The 21949-nt window shown below is 40.3% G+C and overlaps 1 protein-coding gene and 1 long non-coding RNA gene across 9 annotated transcripts in view; one reads left to right on the top strand and one right to left on the bottom strand.

Moving 5' to 3' along the window:
- Positions 1-5037: 5037 nt before the first annotated feature.
- The window catches only part of TJP2 (tight junction protein 2), a 64637-nt gene continuing 47725 nt past the window's right edge, over positions 5038-21949 (bottom strand). For all 8 annotated transcript variants that reach the window (XM_032095136.1, XM_032095138.1, XM_032095135.1 and 5 more), the window contains 18 exons: positions 20466-20569; positions 20170-20323; positions 19072-19180; positions 18830-18969; positions 18268-18334; positions 16941-17091; positions 16035-16143; positions 15134-15344; positions 13596-13783; positions 12435-12530; positions 12247-12326; positions 11588-11798; positions 10414-10514; positions 9834-10046; positions 9363-9473; positions 8121-8459; positions 7591-7676; positions 5038-5957 (listed from right to left, as the gene is read on the bottom strand). In XM_032095136.1, coding sequence (XP_031951027.1) covers positions 5786-5957; positions 7591-7676; positions 8121-8459; positions 9363-9473; positions 9834-10046; positions 10414-10514; positions 11588-11798; positions 12247-12326; positions 12435-12530; positions 13596-13783; positions 15134-15344; positions 16035-16143; positions 16941-17091; positions 18268-18334; positions 18830-18969; positions 19072-19180; positions 20170-20323; positions 20466-20569 — 2642 coding nt within the window. In that variant the 3' untranslated portion in view covers positions 5038-5785. The remainder of the gene's footprint in view (positions 5958-7590; positions 7677-8120; positions 8460-9362; positions 9474-9833; positions 10047-10413; positions 10515-11587; positions 11799-12246; positions 12327-12434; positions 12531-13595; positions 13784-15133; positions 15345-16034; positions 16144-16940; positions 17092-18267; positions 18335-18829; positions 18970-19071; positions 19181-20169; positions 20324-20465; positions 20570-21949) is intronic.
- Positions 15661-17528, top strand: LOC116437490. The gene is made up of 2 exons (XR_004237328.1): positions 15661-15842; positions 17234-17528. It is a non-coding gene; the product is annotated as an uncharacterized LOC116437490 (long non-coding RNA).

Here is a 21949-nt window from a genome sequence, read left to right as displayed (position 1 = left end):
TGCCAGCATGAATGCGGAGAGGGGCAGCCACATTATATGATCATGAAGGATACAGAGAGAGATTACAAAATCTGTGGGTCTTGTGCAAGGATGGAACAGAACACAACGGGGACACCTTGGTGTCTTTCCCTGTTCCTCCTGGCCAGTTGCAGCGGTAAGGGTCAGCTACAATCCTCCTGAGGACCTGTCACCCATCAGCAAGCCATGACGCCCACAGTCATCCTTTCACAGCATACCTCATGGCTCTAAGCCTCATTCCTACGGTATTCTTGTTCTGTTGTTGCACCCATTGCTATGTGGTTGGCTTCATTCCCAGTCTGGTAGTCATTCCAAGCAGATTGATGATGCTGTTTTAGAGCTTCATTTATGCTCAGGATATAGGTATTTGGGAGGCTTTAAAAAGTTGCTTAAGCAAACTTGGACTGAGTGTACTGCCAGGGTAAGGAAAAATTTATCCTCTATCACCTATGACAACAAAAAGTAACAACAATCAGAGTGGGATACAAAAAGTCTAACATGAGATGAAATCTTTTCGCCTAGTGGGAATGTCTATTTGGAAAACTGGCTTGAAGTGCATCAGAAATCAGTAAAAAACATATCTACGTAAAGAAAATTATTACATAATGCTACAACTATTTCCATAAATTATACACAAGTATTTTTCTGGAACTGTAATCATTATATGAGTTTAATCCTTCTAGTGATTTAAACAGATAAACTTCATCATATTCATTATGTCTTCCAGACACACAAGTTAAAATAGCTTTGTCCAGGTTTCCTTCTTAGTGAAGAGCTGAGGATACCATCAAGAGTGTCACAGAGGGAAAAACAGAAGATAGTCTCTTCTGTATTTCTTAAAAAGATAGGGTAGGTCCAGGTCTTACTCTCTTGTCTGTCTTAACATGTTGTCTACACTTTCTCACAGAGCAGTTACACCTGACAGTCCACTAGGGTTTGGCTTCTGTTTGGTTTTGTGTTATTTGTCTAATAACAATAAATTGTTCCACCACAGTCAGCCAGTTTCTTGATTATTGCACTAAGCAAAGCATTGTAGTGACATTGTATGATTCAGGACACAATCTGCTCTAATCTACCTTTACTGCTTGGTTCAGGAACAAACAATTCATTAAAAGTAAAGACTGGAAGGAGTAACTGAGTGATATGAAGCTGCAGCACAGATTGCTGTTTATTTCTCTGCCTGTGGGTGAAGCACAGACCAACCACTCTAAACTGCAATGAAATGAGGAAAAGAGTTGACAAAGCACAGCTGTATTTCCAAGTAGATCTAATAGATCATTATTCTGGGAAGGTTATCTAGTCTTCAATTTGCAAAAAAGATTTGCTCCTGAAAGATCATCTAGCTATATGTGTATCCATTACAGGAAGACTAAAGCTAAACAAATGCACAATTTTGTCTTTCTAACATCTTTAAAATGCTGTAAATTACTTCTCTAGTGGAAACTTTTCATTATATTTTATAACGCAATGGAGGAATTAAATGAGTGTCTGCTCTCCATGGGTTCTTTTATCTCAGGCACCAAGGCAAATGGAAAGTCGAACTTCAACCTATGCATAGGACGGCAAATGGAGCATTGAGACAGAACATTCCCGCAAAATAGTCATCTTTTGACCTCTTATAACCACCCTGTGTTAAACCATTTAATCTACTCTAGACACTGGTTTCTTTTCTCCATTTGGTCAAAACACATTGATTTTAAAAAGTCAGTGCGTTACAAAGGAGTTCAAGTAGGTTTGGCTTGTCACTGCACAAGACAGCTTCCTCTCCATCTAGCTTGACACTGCCCATGTTGAAAGAAAATATTTTTCTCTGTTATGCTTTCCATACAGCTGTGTGTGCCAGTCTTCTCTTAGAGTAGCCTAGAGTGGAAGGGACCTTGCAAGTCCAGTGAGGAATGGCTAAGGGAGCTGGGGGTGTTTAGCCTGGAGAAAAGGAGGCTCAGGGATGAGCCTGTTGCCAGGTGGGGGTGAGCCTTTTCTAGGGACAGGACAAGAGGACACAGCTTCAGGTTGAGGCTGGACATCATGGAGAATATCTTTATGGAAAGGGTTGTTAAGCATTGGAATGGACTGCTTGGGGAGGTGGTAAAATCACCATCCCTGGAGGTGTTCAAAAAATGACTGGATAAGGACCTTAGTGCTGTGGTTTAGCTGGCAAGGTGGTGATTCCTCTTGCCCAGGTTGCTCAGAGCTCCATCCAACCCAGCCTTGAACACTTCCAGGGCTGAAGCATCCATAGCTTCTCTGGGCAGGCTTTTCTAGTGCCTCATAACCTCACAGTAAAGAATTTCTTCCTAATATCTAGTCTAAAATTACCCTCCTTCAACCTAAAGCCATTGCCCCTTGTCCTACCACTACATATCCCTGTCAGAAGTCCCTCTCCAGCTTCCTTTTAGACTCCCTTTAGGTACAGGAGAGTGCTGTAAGGTCACCCCGAAGTCTTCTCCAGGCTGACCAACCACAGCTGCCTCAGCCTTTCTTCATAGGAGAGGTGCTCCATCACTCTGATCATCTTCATGACCTTCTCTGGACTCACTCCAACAGGTCCATGTCCCTCCTGTGCTGGGACCCCAGAGCTGGATGCAGCACTGCAGGTGGGGTCTCACCAGAGCAGAGCAGAGGGGCAGAATCCCCTCCCTGGCCCTACTGCCCACCCTGCTTTGGATGCAGCCCAGGACACATTTGGCTTTCTGGGCTGCCAGTGCACACTGTTACCTCATGTTCAACTTTTCAGCCATGAGAACCCAGAAGTCCTCCTCGTCAGGGGTACTCTCAGTGAGTTCACTTCACACTTGCTACTCATGTCTCAGATTGCCCTGGTCCGTGTGCAGCAGCTTGCCCTTGGGCTTGTTGAACTACATGGGGTTCTTGTGGGCCCGCTTCTCAGGTTTGTCCAGGTTCCTCTGGATGGCATCCCATCCTTTTGCTTTTGTGTCACGTGCACCACTCAGTTTCATGTCATCTGCAAACCTGCTGACCAGCACTCGATCTCACTGCCTGTGTCATTTATAAAGATCCTGTCTTCCTGCTCAGGCGGCCGAGTACGCAGAGGACAACTGTTCAAGACTGAGGCATAAAAGGCATTCAGTACCTCAGCCTTTTCCTTATCACTTGTCACAGTGTTTCCCCATGAATCCAATAAAGTTCAGCCCCTTCATCCTGGTTGAGGTGGATGATCCCTGAGCGAGTGGGGGCGGAGAAGCCGGCGAGGGAGCTGTGACCCTGCCGCGGCGCGTCCCGCCTGCCCGCCCCGATGCCCGCGCTCCCCGGGCTGCGGCTGCAGCCGGGCGGCCCCGCTGGCAGCCCGCAGGGGCCGCTGCCGGCGCCTCGGGAACAGCCCCGAGTGCCGCGGTACGGACCGACCCCAAACAGCTTCTCTCGCAGAGCGACCCCCTAGCTCCGTCACACCGCATTTCAATCGATACATTTCATGTGTCCTGTAAATTTGTATCACATATTCGTATTATATTGGTAGCTTCTTTATCAATGATCTGGAAAGGCATCAAGTGCCCCTCAGTCACTTCGTGGGTGACACCAAGTTGGGCGGGAGTATTGATCTGCTCGAGGGTAGAAAGGCTCTGCAGAGGGCTCTGGACAGGCTGGATCGATGGGCCAACACCACTGGTATGAGGTTTAACATGACCAAGTGCCAGGTCCTGCCCTTGTGAACCCCTCTCATGCTGGGTCACAACAAGCAGCACCACAGGCTGAAGCCAGAGAGGCTGGAAAATTGCCCGGCAGGAAAGGGCCTGGGGGTACTGGTCAGCAGTAGCTGAACATGAGCCAGTGTGTGCCCAGGTAGCCAATGGCATCATGGCCAGCAGAACCAGATAAGGGATTGTCCCCCTGTACTCAGCACTGGTGAGGCCACACCTCGAGTGCTGTGCTCAGTTCTGGCCCCCTCACTGCAGGACAGACATTGAGGTGCTGGAGCATGTCCAGAGAGGGGCAACAGAGCTGGTGAAGGGTCTGGAGCACAATTCCTGTGAGGAGCAGCTGAAGGAGTTGGGGGTGTTCAGCCTGGAAAAAAGGAGGCTCAGGGATGGCCTTATTGCTCTCTACAAGGAGGGTGTAGTGAGATGGGGGTCAATCTTCTCCCAGGTAACAGGACAAGAGGAAATGGGCTCAAGTTGGACCAGGGGAGGTTTAGACTGGGTATTACGAAAAATCTTTTCATAGTAAGGGCTGTCAGGCATTAGAACTGCCAAGGGAATTTTAAACGAATTGTAGGAATTTTAAAGATGTGTAGATGTGCTAGGGACATGGTTTAGTGGTGGACTTGGCACTGTTCAGTTTACAGTTTGACCTGATGATCTTGGAGGTCTTTTCCAAAGTAAATTATTCTAATCTGAGCAGCACAAGTTTCCTCATCCTATTGTTTCAACAAGAAAATTCTACCTTTTTAAACAAAGTATTACAGAATCATGGACTTCCTGAGTTGGAAGGGACTTGCAGGGATTACTGAGTCCAACTCCTGGCCCTGAACAGCACCATCCCCAGGAGTCACACCATGTGCCTTGAGAGCAGTGTCCAAATGCTTCTTGAACTCTGTCAGGCTGGTGCTGTGACCACTGTCCTGGGGAGCCTGTTCTAGTGTCTGACCACCCTCTGGGTGAAGAACCTTCTCCTAATATAGAATCATATAATGGTTACGGTTGGAAGGCATTTTATTTCCTAGAAGACCATTAGAAAACCATCCTTCATATTGTATAATCAAAAGAAATTTTTCCCTATGACACTTTCAAGAATTTTTATTGCATAAGGATAAAGAGCAGAAATGGTGAGGCAAAACTTAATACTCTACAAAGTAAGTCCCATGCAGGACTTCCATATTTCTGCACCAGTTTTAAATCTCAGCAAATTTTAAAATGATGTCTAGAACACTGTGAAACACATCAACAGTGATGTTTCCCAGTTACTTGAACAGAAGGAAAGGAGACCCTGAACTGAAACAGTGTACTCATGGAGGTCAGCAATTCTAGACTAATACAGTTCAAAAGAAAAGTGAGACACACAAGGTCTGTCTAGAATATATACTTTATTATTTGCAGTCTGTGTAAATTTTAATATGTGACTGAATTTCTACACCGTTTTCTCTCTTTAAGCACATCCTGGTCTTTTCCAGCCACCCAGTCAATTGCACCTTTAATATGTACAGTCAGTATTTATGAATATTGCATATGCATCTATGAACTTAGAAAAATAACATGCAAGGAAAACTGTTACCATGAAACTGATAAAAAATAAAGATAGGTAACACAGTCAATCCCCTTTTTAGTGTGTTATGGCTTTGCACCAAGTATCAGATGTCAAACAGCTTCAGATGCTTCTTGTTAAAGGCACTTACTATTCTTCAAATACACTTTCACATTTAGTTCTATTGCATTACGAAGTGTATCTCTGGGATCATACTTTCATAACACAGCAGAACAGTCCAAAAAGGCAGCATTAATAAAAAGGAAAAAGGGGGGGCTTATATTAAAATATGAAAATACCAAGAATTAACACAAACTTTAAGGATTTGGTCCTTATAAAACAGGCAACAGCATTCAGGCAATAGTGATTTCTTTTCATAGACACTGACAAAATAATATCCCCAAAAAATGAACTCTTCCAGTTCCAGTGTATAGATATGTCTGAGTTGAGTAGCGTACCCTCTAACACCACCCCCAGTAAAAATATAGCTTTTCAGGACTAACTACTGCTCCACTTTGGCTGCAAAGGAAGAAACCTCAAAGGAGTATTAGACGTGGACATACTAGCAAGCCTACAATTCTGTGTCTCTGTATCTGGATGGCTGTCCATAATAGCCCTTCTTAGAGTGGTCTGCCAGCTGCCGGCGGTATTCCTCCTCCTCCTCTTCCACATCACTGCTGTAACTGACACGGTTCTCCAGGTAAGGTCTAACAGGAGGCTTCTGGGGTTCTGGAGGCCTGGAGCTAACACAGAACAGGAAAAGAGAGTGATTATGTCTACTCCCATTATGAAAAACTGAAAAATAGTTGTACTTAATACCTGCTTTATGGCAACATAAAGCTTAGAAAGGCAGATGGAGTAAATTAAACCCCTTCTAGCCTATAAAAAACTGCATGACTATGGTAAACCTATCTGGAGAGGCATCTTATTTCCACCAAACTGGAGGATGATCCTCAGATTTGATCTATTCAACCTACGTGGAAAAATGCCTGGAAAAATGCTTTATGGCCATCTATTCCCTGAGCAGGGAGGTTTTCAGCCTTGCTACTGCCCCAACTAACATGTCCCTTAACTAGTTTTACACAGTACCTTTTCTATGCCTCCTTCTTCTTTTGCGTCCTCAGTCTTCTATCTCAAAGTCCAAAGACTTCTTACGTGACATTTCTTAAATTGGTAGCCTTTTCACTCAAATTGGGAGCCTTTTCACTCAAGGCTCTCACTAAGGCTCTCAGCCTTAAAAGTGGGCAGAAAAACCCCACACATTTGCTTTTTATACACCGTGGCGCTACACATTTGATGGGACATTAAGCAGACATGGAAAAATAGAATCTGTCAAGGAAGGGTATTTCCTCCATTTCAAAACCCATGATTTTTGCAACACAGATTCTGGAAAAACAAGATGGTATTCTCCTTACATCTTTCTCCCAGGGCTTAAATACTGCCTTCTATGCCAATCATTAACATTCCTGTAAAAAGCCAACAACACTGATTTCTGCATGTAAGCAAACACTCTGCAAACATGGCGAAAGATTAATTTTCATTACTTTCATTAAGCTTCCAATGCTATATAAAAAAAGTATGCTTTTCTGAACCTGCCAAGAAATCCAGAAAATAACAGTTTTCCATTTTTGCATTTTAGTTTATTTACTGGGACATCAAAGCATTTGACTCACTAGGAAAAAAAGTCCCATTCCTACTGGCTATTACTAAGATGCAAGGAAAACTGAAGAGTCCCAAAGAGCAGAAAACAAAATCCATCACGCAGTGTATTAGCTCTTGCATAGGTGACTGCTCAACCATAGAAATGTGCAGTGTGGAGGGTAAGATGACGCCGTGGTCAACCCACACAGAACTCACTGAATTTTAATGAAAGACTGCTACTTTCATGAGACTTGATGGGTCACCTGAGACAACTTTCATCCTTAGTTCACCTAGCCACACTATGTATCTGTAAGGAATAAGCATCAAAGTAATTGTTATTAGAACAGCAATTATTTCTTAGGATAGACTAACACTCATCAAGTATCTAGCAGAGGTAGAATGGATATCAGAGAACATGAATGCAGGCCAGCTTCTGTGTAATATTGACTGGGGCAAAAAACTGTCTCTGCAAATATTTCAGTAAAAGAATACAGTGTTTCTTCCTAGATGACTCAAATGCTATAAATGAACTAAAAGAAAAAAAATCCTGAAATTAGTTCCCTGAAGAGTTCACTAAAATTTTGCCCCACCTTTACAATAACCTTAGAGGCACCACAACAAAAAAGTATACCAAGGCAGGATGATTTGTATGAACAAAAACTGGCAAGATTGGTTTTCCTCCTGTTAGTAAAGTCAAGAATCAAGACAGAATGCTTGGAACCGGATACACTTTACCTCATTGGCTGGGGCCAGTTTTGTTCTGACTTCTGTGTTTTGACAGGGACGGCATAAATATCCGGATGCTTCTGGGCTATTTCAAGCTTTAAAAGAAAGTAGAAGAAAATAACTCTTCCTTTTAACTCTATCCATTAGAGATCCTATTTGAGGATCTAGGACTTAGCAGGTCATAGCTACAACTGAAATTAATTAAATTAAATTAAAGCACAAGTTGGTAACATCCTATTGATATTCCTACAATTATATAAACTTTTGCTAGAGCAGTAATTCAAACCATACTTGAGAACAATGGATTGCCAAAAGCAACAGGATTATTGGAAGTCAGGTTTTTATAGTTACAATAGGAAACCTTAAAATATGACCTCCTTTTATATACAAATCCACACAACTGTATGTCTTTATGTGTGGTTTCCCAAACTTCTCCCTCCAAAAGCAACACAATGCAAAGGGCGTGATTTCCATTTTCAGGACTCTGGCTGTTCTATAGATCGCAAAGCACAGGAGGGGGGAAATGCAACTCTTCATACCCTGGCATTTTGGGCCTCTTGTAGCTCTTGCATTCTTTGCATCCTTGCCTTGTGATCCATCTCCTCAAATATTTTTACTTTCCTCAGTACTGATTTTGGAGTATTTTCTTGTTCGCTTCCTTCCTCTTCCAACTTTGCCTCCTCCTCCTCCTCTGCAGGCACGACTGCTGGCTGAGAGTTTCTCAGAATGGGACGCCCAAAGGCAGGTTTCACAGAAACAGGTGGTGGTGCTGCTTTTACTGATACAGTTGAAGTCTCACTGCTGACAGCAACATTACTTGATTTGGAGTCATAGTTCTTGGGGAAGTCATACGGATCCTCTTTGTTTTGCAACTTTCCCTGCAAGTATACAACCCGCAAAGTTTACATCAGCAACTTTATAATTTTAGTTTCAAAAGAGGGCTTTAACTTAAAAGTAGTCACTTTGTCTATGTATTTAACAGTGTCAATCTCCATATGATGTAACACTTGAAAGATATTTGAACTGCTGCAACATTTTGGGCATATGCTCATGGACTACACATCAGCCTAGAGAAGACCAGGAAATTTACACTTGTTTGTCCTATTTGTTAAGAATTACCAGAGCTACGTGTGTTAGAGCACAGCACAGAGAGAACTGATGCCACAAATAATTTTTCACAATTTAATGTGGAGTATCATTTAAATAATTTAAAATTTAGAAGTGCACAGAACCCAATTCTGTTTTATATTCCACTTTTGTTTTCCCTGCACATGTTCTACTCTTCAGCACACTTGGACTGTATTTTGAGTATTTAGAGTATATGAGGGCACCACTCCTCACAAAGAAAGGACTTTGGGGTCAGGTGAATTCAAAAATTTCTAAAATAGAGCTTAGTGTCCAAACACTATAACTTTTTCCCTCTTGCATCAGGTGGCCAGGTGGTAGATTCTGATTTTGTGTTTCACAGTAATAGCCATCATGTTTTTTGTGGTGACTAGTCTACTTTTTATCTTACTGAGCTAAAAAAGTGCCTCTCAGGTTATTAGTAGACACAGAAAGGACACTTTCTTACTCCATATGGAAATCATATATTTCAGAAGAACTGTTATCCAGTAAATCATCTTTCTGCTTGATCCTGCAACACTTTCAGTCATTTCTTCTGTCCACAGTTAAAATGTTTTCTAGTCCCTGATCATGTCTATAGCTCTTTCCAATGTGCCACCTTGGAAAATTCTTCAGAAAGAGAACATTTGTATTCAGTTTTGTTTCTACAAATTTACCTTAGGTGGTTCAGGCTTGAATGCTGGAGGTGGACTTGGTTCTCTAAGGATCTCCCTGCTACCAGCTTTTCTCAACTGAGCCCTTGGTTCTGGAGTAAATTTTTTTAAACTCTATGAAAAAAAATAAGAGAAAATCACTGCAGTAGCCAGTAATTCAATCATTTTTCCTCTCTCTCAAGCTTATGATTTTGGGAACAGTAACCAGGAGTCAAAAGATTGCCAGTAACCTGACTACAATCACTGCAAATGTAATTGAAAAGTTCAAGGTGATGAGATGTCATCAGGAAATCTATAAAGTTAGGCAGAAAAGCAGAGCTATTATTATTTTTGCTCTTCACAGTGTAACTCTAAAACACTATCAGAAGCAAGATAAATCTGCAGTTAAAAAAACCCCTCTGATTTTTAAGCCATACATAAAGGGTTTTTGGAAAGCCCAAAGTTCAGTCTCATTGAAAAATCCAATCATCTCACCTCCTCATGATACACAGGTTCAGAGGACCGGCTAACAGATGAAATCCTTGGTTCCTCTGAAGGCTCATCAAGTTCATTGTCAGTGTATGCACCACCTTCTCCATCTGTATCCTCGAGGTCACTGATCAGCCGACTGTCACAGCTCAAATAGTCAGCACCCATGGCAGTAAGGTAGGACATACGATCATCTGCATCATCTTCCATGCCATCCATCTAGAGAAAAGTCAGTAAGAATTAAGGAACAAAGACTAAATAAGTTAGAACTAAAGTCAAGACTCAACAGCAGGCCAAACAAATCCTTAGGAATGACTTTGTGGAACTGAAAGAAACTACTGCAGAATCACAACGAAAAGTCCTGTGAAAGTTTATTCCTCATCATCATTCTCCCCCAGCCATGGCATAAGTGATGAAAGCTCCAAAGTGTAACAGAAAGAATAGTAATGGTTTTTCCTTATAGACATAACATCAACTATTTCTCTAGCCTATCAACTGATGGCAAATGAAATTTTGAACAATTTTTACTGGCAAGAGATACTCTGAGACACTGTACAGCGTCATAGAATATGGACTGGCTGCTTACCTTTCCTTCCGATACCCATACTGCTTCTCCTTGCTGTTGCTGGATTGTATCCTTCAGGCTACCATACCAGCTATCATTGGCTGAATTCAAATTAATGGTTGCTGTAAAAGTTGAAGGAAAAGGTATATATGCACGGTAAATGCAATGCAATCCTTTATCCATTCTTTGCTGTTTAACACTGTACTGGTTTGGCCAAATTTAGAAATATATCCTCTGAGAGAAGGCAAGTCACCACCCCTCCCCCACCAGGTTCGGGAAAAATAAATTTTCCTCAAAGGAAAGTGGAAGAGATAAAAACTATAAAAAACTATTTATTTAACAAACACATGGGAAAAGGTTAAATAATGCTAAATATAATCTCTTGCTGTGGAGGAAAAACCTGGGAAAGTGTTCGAGTCCTCCTTTGGTCTCCTCAGAGCTGGGGCTTGGCCCAGGGCCAGGCCCTCTATGCCCGGTGGAAAGTCCTCCCGATGTGCTCTGATGTTGAAGCAGTCCACAGAAAAGAGAGAAAATCCGAAATTCCGGGGAAGGAAAAAAAAGTTCAACTCTCAGTCTCTCCTTGGAGAAAAAGAAACTGAACAACTGGCCAAAATCTGACCCAGGAGCAGCAAGCCGGGTGCTTCCTCGCTCCCCTGCCGCAGCTGGAAAAAAACAGTCACTATCTGTGTGTGACCTTGAACAAGCTGCAAACTGCTTTGAAAAAGTTTTGCTCGGTTTTTCCTTCCCCCTCTCAGACTCAGTTTAAAGGCATAGAAAGGCACAAAAATTAATTTCTGGGCATAGGGCAGTGATATGGGATACACATCATAAAGTCACCCCAAGACAAACACTTTTTGGTTTAGGTATGCGAGAGTGTTAAACAGCCACTCCATTTAGATCATTTAAATAGATGCATGGTGATTTTATTTTATTGTTGGTCCATTTCCAAGCTTATTAAATCTCTTATCTTTTAATGGCAGTACACCAGCTCACAATTTCTTCTGCATTGGGATTTGGCAGAACAAGGAACTTTGAGAAAAGTCAAGGAAGGCATTACTTAGGACCACACCTTCACACTCTTTTAATTCCAGCCTGCGTGAGTTAATATGCAGAGTAATAAGTAGATGTCTCGAGACTCACACAGTGACACACACTACTCTCTTAGTAAGCAGGTTAAGCAAACATTCTTCCTTACCTGTAAAGAGGTGGGAACAAGTCTTCTTCAGTTTGTTTGCTTGCTCATAAAGTTTTCTCGAGCTCTTGTTTGATGTAGAACATAGCCTTTGTCTCATGGTCTTCACACCCTGCTTACTGTCTGGGTTAAAGAACACCACTATTGGAAACCACTGGGTGTAATTTAGCAGGTCCACTGCTTTAGGAGTAACATCCAACAGAGCATGTTTATCCTGTTAACAAGAAAGGCCAGTCAATGTGGTGCGTGTGGGAACAAATGGAGGTGATTGGAACACAGGATCCTAGGAAAAGCAGGATATTTGTGTCCAAATAAGACCATAACTTGTGGGATGTTTTCCCACAGTTATATCACATTTAGAAGGTTAAGAGCAAGTAGAGCACTGCAAAGTAAAGCCTCCATGGCAAATTCAGAAAGCATATAGTAAAACAGATTCTCCTCTATCCAAATTTAGAATGGACTTGAGAAGAAAATGTAATTTCTAGTATCAGGTTCAAAGCTATAAAAATTACCAAAAATTGCTACTGAAAAATTTCGAAACAGCTTTATCCTTAAACTTATTACAGAAAAAGATGCAGTGAAAATTTGAGTACTCTGGACGTTTTAGGAGCAAACACACACCATGCCTTTGAGCATAAGCAATTTTCAGAGAAATGCCCTACCTGCTCAATGATTTGCCTCACAGTGTTCAAGCGCACTACCCCAGTTGACTTCTCCGAACCTGCATCTCTGGGTTCTGTCTCTGCAAAGACAACATTTCAGCTTATCTAGGGTGGCTAGGATGCTGTGATTATTAAGTTATCCATTTTCTCAGTTAAGAATGAAAAAGACACTTAAGAGGACATCTTACTTGCTGTCTGGTACAGGTGAGGCAAATCATTTGACAACTTCTCCATAGCAACATCTGCAATAGGGCCAAATATCACCACAGGTCTCTTAAAACCAGCTGAAAAAAAAATATTTGGAGAAAAGAGAAATCTGATAAGACTGATTTTATATATAAAAGACAAGACTCTCAGTTACTACGCAAATTTAAGAATAGGTTGAAGGTATTAAAAATATAATTTAAAAATTTTATTTCTCAGAGGTTTGTGGAACAGCATAATAGAGAACACTACTTTTACCAGCTGAGAAAGTAAGAGACTGTTTTGATCTAACAGCTTTCTTATTCCTTCTAATGGAACTGTATTTAGAAGATTCGACATCTGAAAACATACAGCACATATTCATTTATCTTTCCATCCATCAAGATTGCATGAACCTTGACACAGGGGGTTTTGTGTGAATAAAGACACAAATGATAAACCAACTGCAATGCAGCTTGAAGAAGCAGAGAAAGGTAAAACGATGTTATTGCTCATGTCGGAGCAAGTGCAAACACAGTCCTCAGAGTTAATGGGGGAATGCCATTACCCCAAGTCTTCATCTTGGTATCTGGGATCTCCTGTAAAATACTCTTTACTGTTTGTTTTGTTCCAGAATACTGTCATGTGCTATTACCCAGAAAATCAGCTTGATCTGCTCAACATCACTAGTAATATGATAGTTTACAGTCATGGAGACAGACCACATGAACCATGATTACATTTGGACAATCCATTGAAAATACTGGGGTTCTATTTGCTCTGAAGCTACTCTGAAGTTAAAGTGCTATTTATGAAGATTGAGGTTGATCTCAGGCATATGGATTGTACTTTCAGAGCTAGCCAAGAAGAATCTGAGGAAACAAAGAAAGCCCTTCTGTTTCTTCCCTATTTCATTTTAAACCTTAAAAATGGCAGGTGTAATTTGGAGGCAAGAGAGAACGACAGCAGTTTAAATGGGTAAAAAAGCTTTATTATAATTAGTAGCATCCAGAAATTTCCATTCTGAGAAGAATGTCATCCCCTCCTGTTATGGTAATTTAACATCATTAGAAGTTGTTGGAAATCACTTTCTCAGCTGACCAAACATTTGGATGCTAAAGCAGCCAGCAATAAATGGGCAGCTGGCTCAAAGCAGTCTCACTTACCTTCACGCAGCTGAACGCGCTCGTAAGCTGGGAATTTTGTGCTCACAGATACAATAGCTGTCAGATCTTCACGACTCTTCCTCAGATTCTTTTTCGCTCCAGATCGCTGGCCACGTGTTCTCCAGAAATCTGCCCTGTCACTTGAGCCATCCTTCTGGGCATTTTGAACACTGGCCATCTGTTCAGCTCTGACACAGAAAGTAGACAGTTCAGAACCATTCAGAGAGGGCAAGGGGGCTTTCACTGATGAAAAATAGATTTTGAATGTGCAAAAGGTAATTTGCCATATAGATAGGAAGGAGTGGAGGTAAAAGCAGACATGTTCAGGTACCTTTGCCTTGGAGCAAACACATTGTCAGAACAATGCTCTGACTTGCCACAGCTCCAAGTTTCTGCGCAGGAACGAGTCCTGAGCTCTTAAAATGGTCACTTAACACAAGCATAAATGAAAGAATATGAATGCAAAGAGGTGGTGAGAGAGGGCAACTCAGAACTGAAGGCCTAAGAAATTACCGTCACTATTCTCCTCTCCATTAGGCCTCAAAAGTTAAGTTGCTACAGCATAGAAACAAAGGCTGGTTTGGTTAGGTCAATTAACAGAGAGGCAAAAATGTACTCAGCAGGAAACAGACAGGGGAGTCACATAAGAAGCTTATTTCATAACTTGTGCATACCATGTAATTGTGAGCTTTTTCTTCCATCATAAAATCACAACCACACTCAAGAACTTAAAAGCTACAGTCCAAAAATTCAGCTACAGTCTGGTTGTTTTTTTAGGGATCTTCTTCTGATTAATTGTAATACTTTTACTCATTGTACACATTTGAACACTTATTATTACCTCCCATGAATTTTGACTAGGAAAGTATATTTAAGCAAAAATATTGCTGTGGTTCACTCAATATTTCACACAAAAATACAGACTACAGCTACCAAAAAAAAAATAGCCTCAGCATAAATACCTAAAACACTATCCAAAAGGATATACGTAAGAAATTCAAGGACTGAAGTTCTTGTAAAAGATTAATCATCAGAGTATTCTTGCACACAGAGTCATGAGCTTTCTAAGGTGAAGGGGTTTTTGTTTGTTTAGTTTTTTTGTTTGGTTGGGGTTTTTTGTTTGTTTTGATTTGATTTGGTGGGTGTGGACAGACAAAGAAGAAGGTGGGGGAAAAAACCAAAAAGCAAACTAAAATAGGACCCACCACCCATTTTCTGGAAGAGGAACTGAAGCAACTAGTGCTCAAAGCTTGGTTAATTGCTGAGACAGAAGCGCTAGGTCTGTGCTGCAAATACATGATCTAGTATGTAGGTAACACCACCCTCTCTCATTGTCTCCTTGCATAATGACATGGTTCCACAATCTGCAGTTTTTACAGGCACAATTCTTGTAAAAGTGAAGAAAAAACAATTTATTCATTCTTGTAGGGGGAAACAAAAAGGAAGACAGGTACGACATAGGAAGGAAAAATGACTTGGCGGGGGGGGAAAGAAATCTTACTTCTAACAATGGGTAGGAAGACATGGTGCCATCTTACCTGCTCTTATTTGGAATGAGACCCTTTTCCAGTTCATTTCCAATTCTCACAGCCAGCCAGTTTCCCAGTTTGCCATCATACAGTGTATCAACTACTCTAAATATCTCCCCTCTGGTGAATGCTAAGCTCTGTGGTGACTCTTTTTCACACTCAAAGTGACTCCTGATGAAGAATGAATCTCCTCTGCCACAGGCCATGATGTCTCTGTAGACTAAAACAGGACCTCCCTTTTAGTTTATATGTTTTTACACTTGAAAGAAAGATAAAGCTGTGGTTCTAGCAAATACAGCTTTGAAATTCTAAACGTCTGCTCAGAAAGATGTAAAAAAATCAGACTTTCATTCACATTCACTGCCCTACACACACTTATCAGGAGTGTTCCATACTTGTATGTGTACAGGCCTTACAGCGCCGGGGCAAGGAGGTACTTGCACATTCCAAATGCAAAAGGCAGCTATGGTACTACAGTCTTACAGGCTCTTTCCTTTTCCCAACAGGAAAGCAAGAAGCTTTGCTTGCTCCTTAATTGCTCACAAATAAAACTGTCCATTTGCTGCTGACCAAACCCCTTCTGACTGCCAAGGCTCAGCAGAAAAGGAATGCTAACAGCACATCTTCTCCCAGCTGCTACAGACAGAAAAGCAGAACAAACAGTATGTTACCACTTCTCAAGATTAAGAGCTGCTATTTGCTAATAATGAAAGACATGGTAAGTACTCGGAAAAACACACCACACATGCAGCATTGTATGTATGGAATACAGCTATCTTCCCAGCTATGAAAAGAAGAGTAACTAAAATGCTATCAAAAACAAGTGCAAGAGAGATGCTTTGTGGTTTCACTGACAAAACACAGCTTAAAAGCTTCATAGATACACATACATTTTTTTCAAAGCACCTACCTTCATATTTGCTTTGAGCCAAAATTGTCACAGTTTCACCTTTGGGAATTTCTAAGAGATACAAAACAGCTTCTTCCCGAACAATACCTCTGAAGTCTTGAGTGTTTACCTACATACCAAAAAAACCCCACAACAACTGAAAAATCAACAATAAAAAGAATAACCACCGATTTTTCTTTAATCTGAAAATATCTTAAATATTCTCTTCCCTTATTATTTTTAAAAAGTTAATACAATTTTCGCTTGTGAATATTTTATTCCAGCTATTAACAGTAATCTTTCTGAAATAACAAGGTTCTGGTTGTACACTGCTAGATTGTTTCTTCAACTTTAACAGCCTCCAGAAGGGGCATGAGAAAAGAGGTAGAGAGAAAATTATATTAAAAAATCCACATGATATTATAAAAAATCCAAATTATATTATAAAATCCACATTATATTATAAAAAATCCAAATTATATTATAAAATCCACATTCCACGTGGATTTTTAGAAAAAGAGCAGAATGAAGGGATTAAGTGGCACAGATTTGATATAAATCAGAAACTTGAAAATTAAATCACCATAACCCAAACAAACCGGAGAAAGATGAAAGAAAATTACAATGGCCCCAATTTTTAACCCCTCTAAGATTAGGAAGAAACATTGTATAAAAAATTTATTGTCCCATCTTGCAGCATTTTTCTTGATTAATATTTAACTACTCCTTTCACAACATTATAAACAAACTAAAACTTGGTATACAATTCTCCTTCAAAAACCCATTTCTGTAAGATCCCTCCACCATATATACACCCTTCCAAAGCAATAATTTCATTTCTTAAGCTCATAATTTCTCCCATGTTTCGACTAAGAAGCAAACAAGAGTATAAAGAAGTTATTGCACTTCAGGGACACGTACTCATACCTTAAGGATCTGATCTCCTTCCTGCAGTCCCTCCTGATCAGCTGAGGTACCTTCTTGAATTCCAGCAATAAATATCCCTACATCATTTCCACCAGCCAGTCGTAGACCCACGCTGTCCCCCTTCTTGAATCTCACCATTTTTGTATTAGGACTACAAGATTTACAAACAGAAAAAGGAAGTAAGCCCAGATATTAAACATATAACAATATTAGGATGCCAAAAGAAAAAAAATTGCAACTCCTCAACAGTATCATATTAATAATATTCTTATGCCCTTTCTTTCACTATATAGGCTGTATTTACCCAGGTAACTCTTCCGTGAAGGCAGGAAGCAGAGAATCTGCATTTTTCAGAGTGGAAAATGAACTAGGTGGAGTGACTAAGTGGCATGCACAGACTTGACTGAACCGGGAAACAGGTCCCTGTTTTTGAAGCCCCAAAGTAGTTCCCTATCTACTGTATCCTCTCTCATATGAACACCTGTGGTTTTTGTGAAAACAGACTGAGTTATGAGTAATCATACCCATTGTTTATTCTTCTATAATCTAAAGAACTGTTGTATGAATTAAACTGATTAAACTATTTTCTTTACTGTTTAACATGTTTGCTAGAAGTCTTCAAATTTTCTTGTAATGAGAAATATTTCCAAGTATAATCTACTGAAATGTTAACAATCAGCCCTTCCACATTGCAGTGGAAGAGACTACTGGACTAGGCTCAGCTTTTTTGATGTCAGAAAATGCCTGAGTGACCTTCCAACTCAGAGGACACTACTTATCTGTCAGCCATTCTCAGTAATACCCTAAGCCTGTATTATAAATTCCCCTTCACCAAAATAATCACTTGATTAATTTGCACATCAATGACAACATACGCAGGGTCCAACCCAGAAAAGATCTGAGAAGCAAATCCATTTAAGAAAATACACCAAGCTACAGAACATTTTCAGAACTTTAGGCTTCTCCTTACAATCCCAACACTCCTATTTCTTCAATTTCTGTATTTGCAAACTCTCAAAAGAACACTTGTAAATTGATTTCCTAGTAATAAAAGTAAAATAAAACAAAACTCTTGCATATGTTCCCATGCAAGCCCAGAAATACATGGTGCTCTATACCTTTCAGGTAGATTCCAGGCAGATGTTTCTAAAACTAAGTTGAACTCAAGTAACATCAGTTAGAAGCCATGTCACCTCTTTTCAGCATTAAGCTATAAAGGGAGTATCACTCCAAATGGGAGAAAGAACACAAACCCATGCAGCCAAGAATCAGGTACTGGTCACTGGAAGAATACAGAGTGCAAAAGAACGCAGCAAGTGCCACCTACCCATATATCGCTTCGTCTTCCGGGCTGGGTTTAAGAATTGTCCGTGTAACTGCTTTTGGCTGAGGCACTAAATGTAGAAGAAAGACAAAAGAAGTTACAGAGATATTGAAAAAGTTAAAAATGGCAGCAAGTTTTAGCTATCAGATAGCGATCAAACCCTTAATGCCAAAGATTAACACAAATTTAAAAATCAAGCATGTCTGACAAAAATTCATTTATTTATATTTTTTTAATTCTTGAAAAAGAACAGCAAGTTCAAGGAAGGGATACACAACTCTTTCAGGCAAGCTAGATCAGACTTTATTCGTCTGCTTAGGCACTAGGCTAACAGCAGGTGTTCTAGGAGAGTATTTGCTTTTTTCAGGTGGTATTTCTAATAAGCAACTGCTGTCAAATAATAGCAGGTGTTTCTTCCTTGCACCTTAAAGCTAAGACAGACCTCTTCTCTGTGTGTCAAGGTGGGGCTGACATGAAGAGCATACCAGCTTTGTCAATGTGGTTGAAGGAATAGACATTCTGTGGCCAGGGGAAAAAAAGGCAACCAAAGCCTTCAGGTTCTCACCTGCTGGGTCATCTTGGTACTTCATTTCTTTGTTTGAGTCTACAGCTGTAGCAGCAGGAGTAGCAATGTCACCAGTTGATGTGAATGGAGTAGGCATTGCTCCCATTCTGGACATCCTACTGGAGGGATCCTCTTTTGCACTAAAAGAAAGAAACAGAAAAAAAGTCAGATAAGAACGCATGTATTTGAATAACAACTTTGACAAGCATGATAAAAGTGAACTAGAGAAGACCCATTCTTACTTTGGTTTCTCTTTCAGTTTTTCATTGGATGAATGTGAATCTAGATCAGAATGATGTAATCTGTCGTCTTGAGGGGAGAATGATCTGTTTGACTCTATTTCAGAAATATCTGTAAAGAGAGTGGCAAATCAAGAAATGCATGATTTGTTTAAGTAATCTGCTCACCTGATCACCATGTGCATTTACAAAGTTTTCACATACAAGATACACTGAATATTTCAGCCCACTCTTGTTTCAAGATTTGACAAAGGTTCAAAAAGTGCCTTTTAGTGCTTCCACCCCTCCACCCTCCCAAAATATTTCAGGAAGGTCTCACACAACCTTTGAGAAATACACCCACATCACACAACTTCTTTGAGCATACCACAGTTGCATTAGCTAGTGTTAGCAGGCTTTGATTTGAGGTGTTATGGAGGTTTCCAAACTGAAGACCACTTTCACATCAACAGTCCTCACATCATTGCCCTCCAGTGGCAAAGGAAACAGTGGCCCTTGGTTTTGAACTGCACCTCAGACTTCACACTACAGAAAGTTCCACCTCATATTCTGACACCAGAAAAGCAAGTATCTTGTTTGAAATAATATAACATCCTGCTCCCCCAAATATTCTGAGCACTTCCCAAAGCAAGATAATGCTAAGAGATACAGCTCATACACTTGTATAGAACAGCTACTAGGAATAGACACCAGTTACCCAGGGGCACTTAATTTCCTCTTGTCCTGACATTTCTTCCCTCCATTTGAATGCTGCCATGAATGTTAATGCCCTCAGAAGCAGAGACCAGTCCAATGCATTTGTTTTCAAATTTTTTATTAAAGCATCTGATTTGCTTGTTCCAAGAAATAAGACTGATTTTGCCAAGACCAACATTGGTTCTTCTATCTCTGCCCCTTCCTAAAATGTAATTATATGGTTACTACAAAATTATTTTCACCTAAAGAAAGGGGACTTGATGCTTAACAGACTATTACTTAGGTTTGTTTGTGTTTCATTATTTTTCTTAAAGAACCTAATATCACTCTACCACAGCAAAACAATATAAAGTCCATTTTGTCCTTGCACAGAGTCCAGAACTTTGGATCCACATTAAACCTCACCATCCATTTCTGAGTCACTGTCGTTCAGTGAAGGAATGTTGAGCAGTGTCTGCTTTCGGTCCCTGAGAACAACCAGCTGGAGTTTCCCACGTGATTTCTCAATCAATTTTCGGGCATCAGCTAAAGACATGTTCTCTGTCACTGTACCATTGATCTGGACATAAAAAGGCAACAATAACAAACAAGTCCACATTGTGCTCAAGTTTAGTAGTGAACTTGACTATAACGTGACTTAGTTCAGAATAACCACCAAAACCAGTGCCTGCCAAACTGCTAGCAGTAAAACCAGAACAGACCTTGAGAATGATATCTCCTTCATGAAGGTTGCCATCTTTGGTTGCTAGGCCAGTACGGGTCATTTCTTTTATGAAGATCTGACTTCCAAGACGGAGTCCATATTCTGGAACCAAAAACATAATGGACTATAGCTTAAAAGATGAGCAAGGATGCATTTTTAAAAAAACTACACAGTGCACATGCATCAAACACCATTATACCATGAGAGGGAAAAAAAAAAGAAAAAAACATAGGCCTAGTAAATCCACTTCACCCTAAGCTGAGTCTCTGATATCTGTGCTGCCATCACAACATGAACAAGCAACAATCCAAAACCAATTACAGTTGGACGATTGGTCTGTACCTCCAGCAGCAAAACTACGCCTTTGTTCTGGAGCTGCTTATTAACATACTGGACTACCTTCTCTCTGATTCATATTTTGCATGGCATAGGGGGGAAAAGGGTCAAAAGGCACTAATAGAAGTATTTATTTTCATCAGTTACTGCATGCTGACCCTGTCCTATCCATACTCCAGAAAATGTCTTGGTTATTTCAGGCAAAGAAACTTTTTTTACTCCCCTGCCCCCTTTTTACCCTGTGATCTAAATTACTTGGGTCAGTATATTTGCTATTTAAAACGAAAGGCAACACCCTTAAAATATGTGCATCCTAGAACAACAGAATGTTGTTCTCCTTTAAAAAATCACAACATTTCAGCAAATCTGCAATGTATCCCTATGAATGGCAGAAATTATTACAGTATAGCTAAACATAAAAGTTAACAAATGCACCTTAAATTTCTCATTATTTGTATACCTATCTGCATTATCTTTACAAGTGGAAACTTTACATGCAGAGGAAGAAGAAGAAGAAGGAAAAACGATTGTTGCCGGACTCAATGAAAAAAAGAGATTGACTCCTGCATATGAAGTTTAATTAGGAAAAAATTCTTAAAATTACAACAGGGCAGAATAGGAAAAAGCCCAACAACCACAACCAACCCCTCCAGAAATAAACCATCACCTCCCAAAAAAAATCTCAAACAGAAAAGAATGCACAACCTAATCTCAGACATGCTTTCCAGCACAAGTCTTTATTTCACAGTGAAAAAAAGGTCAGGCTTTTGGCTTTCATTTATATACTTCAATATTCAGCAAAGAAAGGCTGAAATACTGCTATTTCAGTATTTCAGCTGCTGCTATGTCAGTATTCTTTAATGACCAGAACCAAACAAACCTTATTATTAAAGGCAGAGTCTACTCTTCACCCTTTCTTAGCAAACCCTTTTGTAGTCATGCCAAATGTAATCTGAATCATGATCAGATCCACGTTTTCCATCAGAACCAGAAGAAAAGGGCAGAGAAAATGAAAAACCAAGGACACAGTGGCTTGAAAGACTGAAATGATGTCGGTGAACAAATCTTTTTCAAAGGTAAAGTTCAAGGTGCTTAGGAGAAAGCATCCCAAATCAGCCAGGAAGAATGAAAGAACAACTTAAACTA

This window comes from Corvus moneduloides, chromosome Z, assembly GCF_009650955.1.
Source record: "Corvus moneduloides isolate bCorMon1 chromosome Z, bCorMon1.pri, whole genome shotgun sequence".
Classification (NCBI taxonomy): Eukaryota; Metazoa; Chordata; class Aves; order Passeriformes; family Corvidae; genus Corvus; species Corvus moneduloides.
This window is presented reverse-complemented; position numbering and strand designations above follow the sequence as displayed.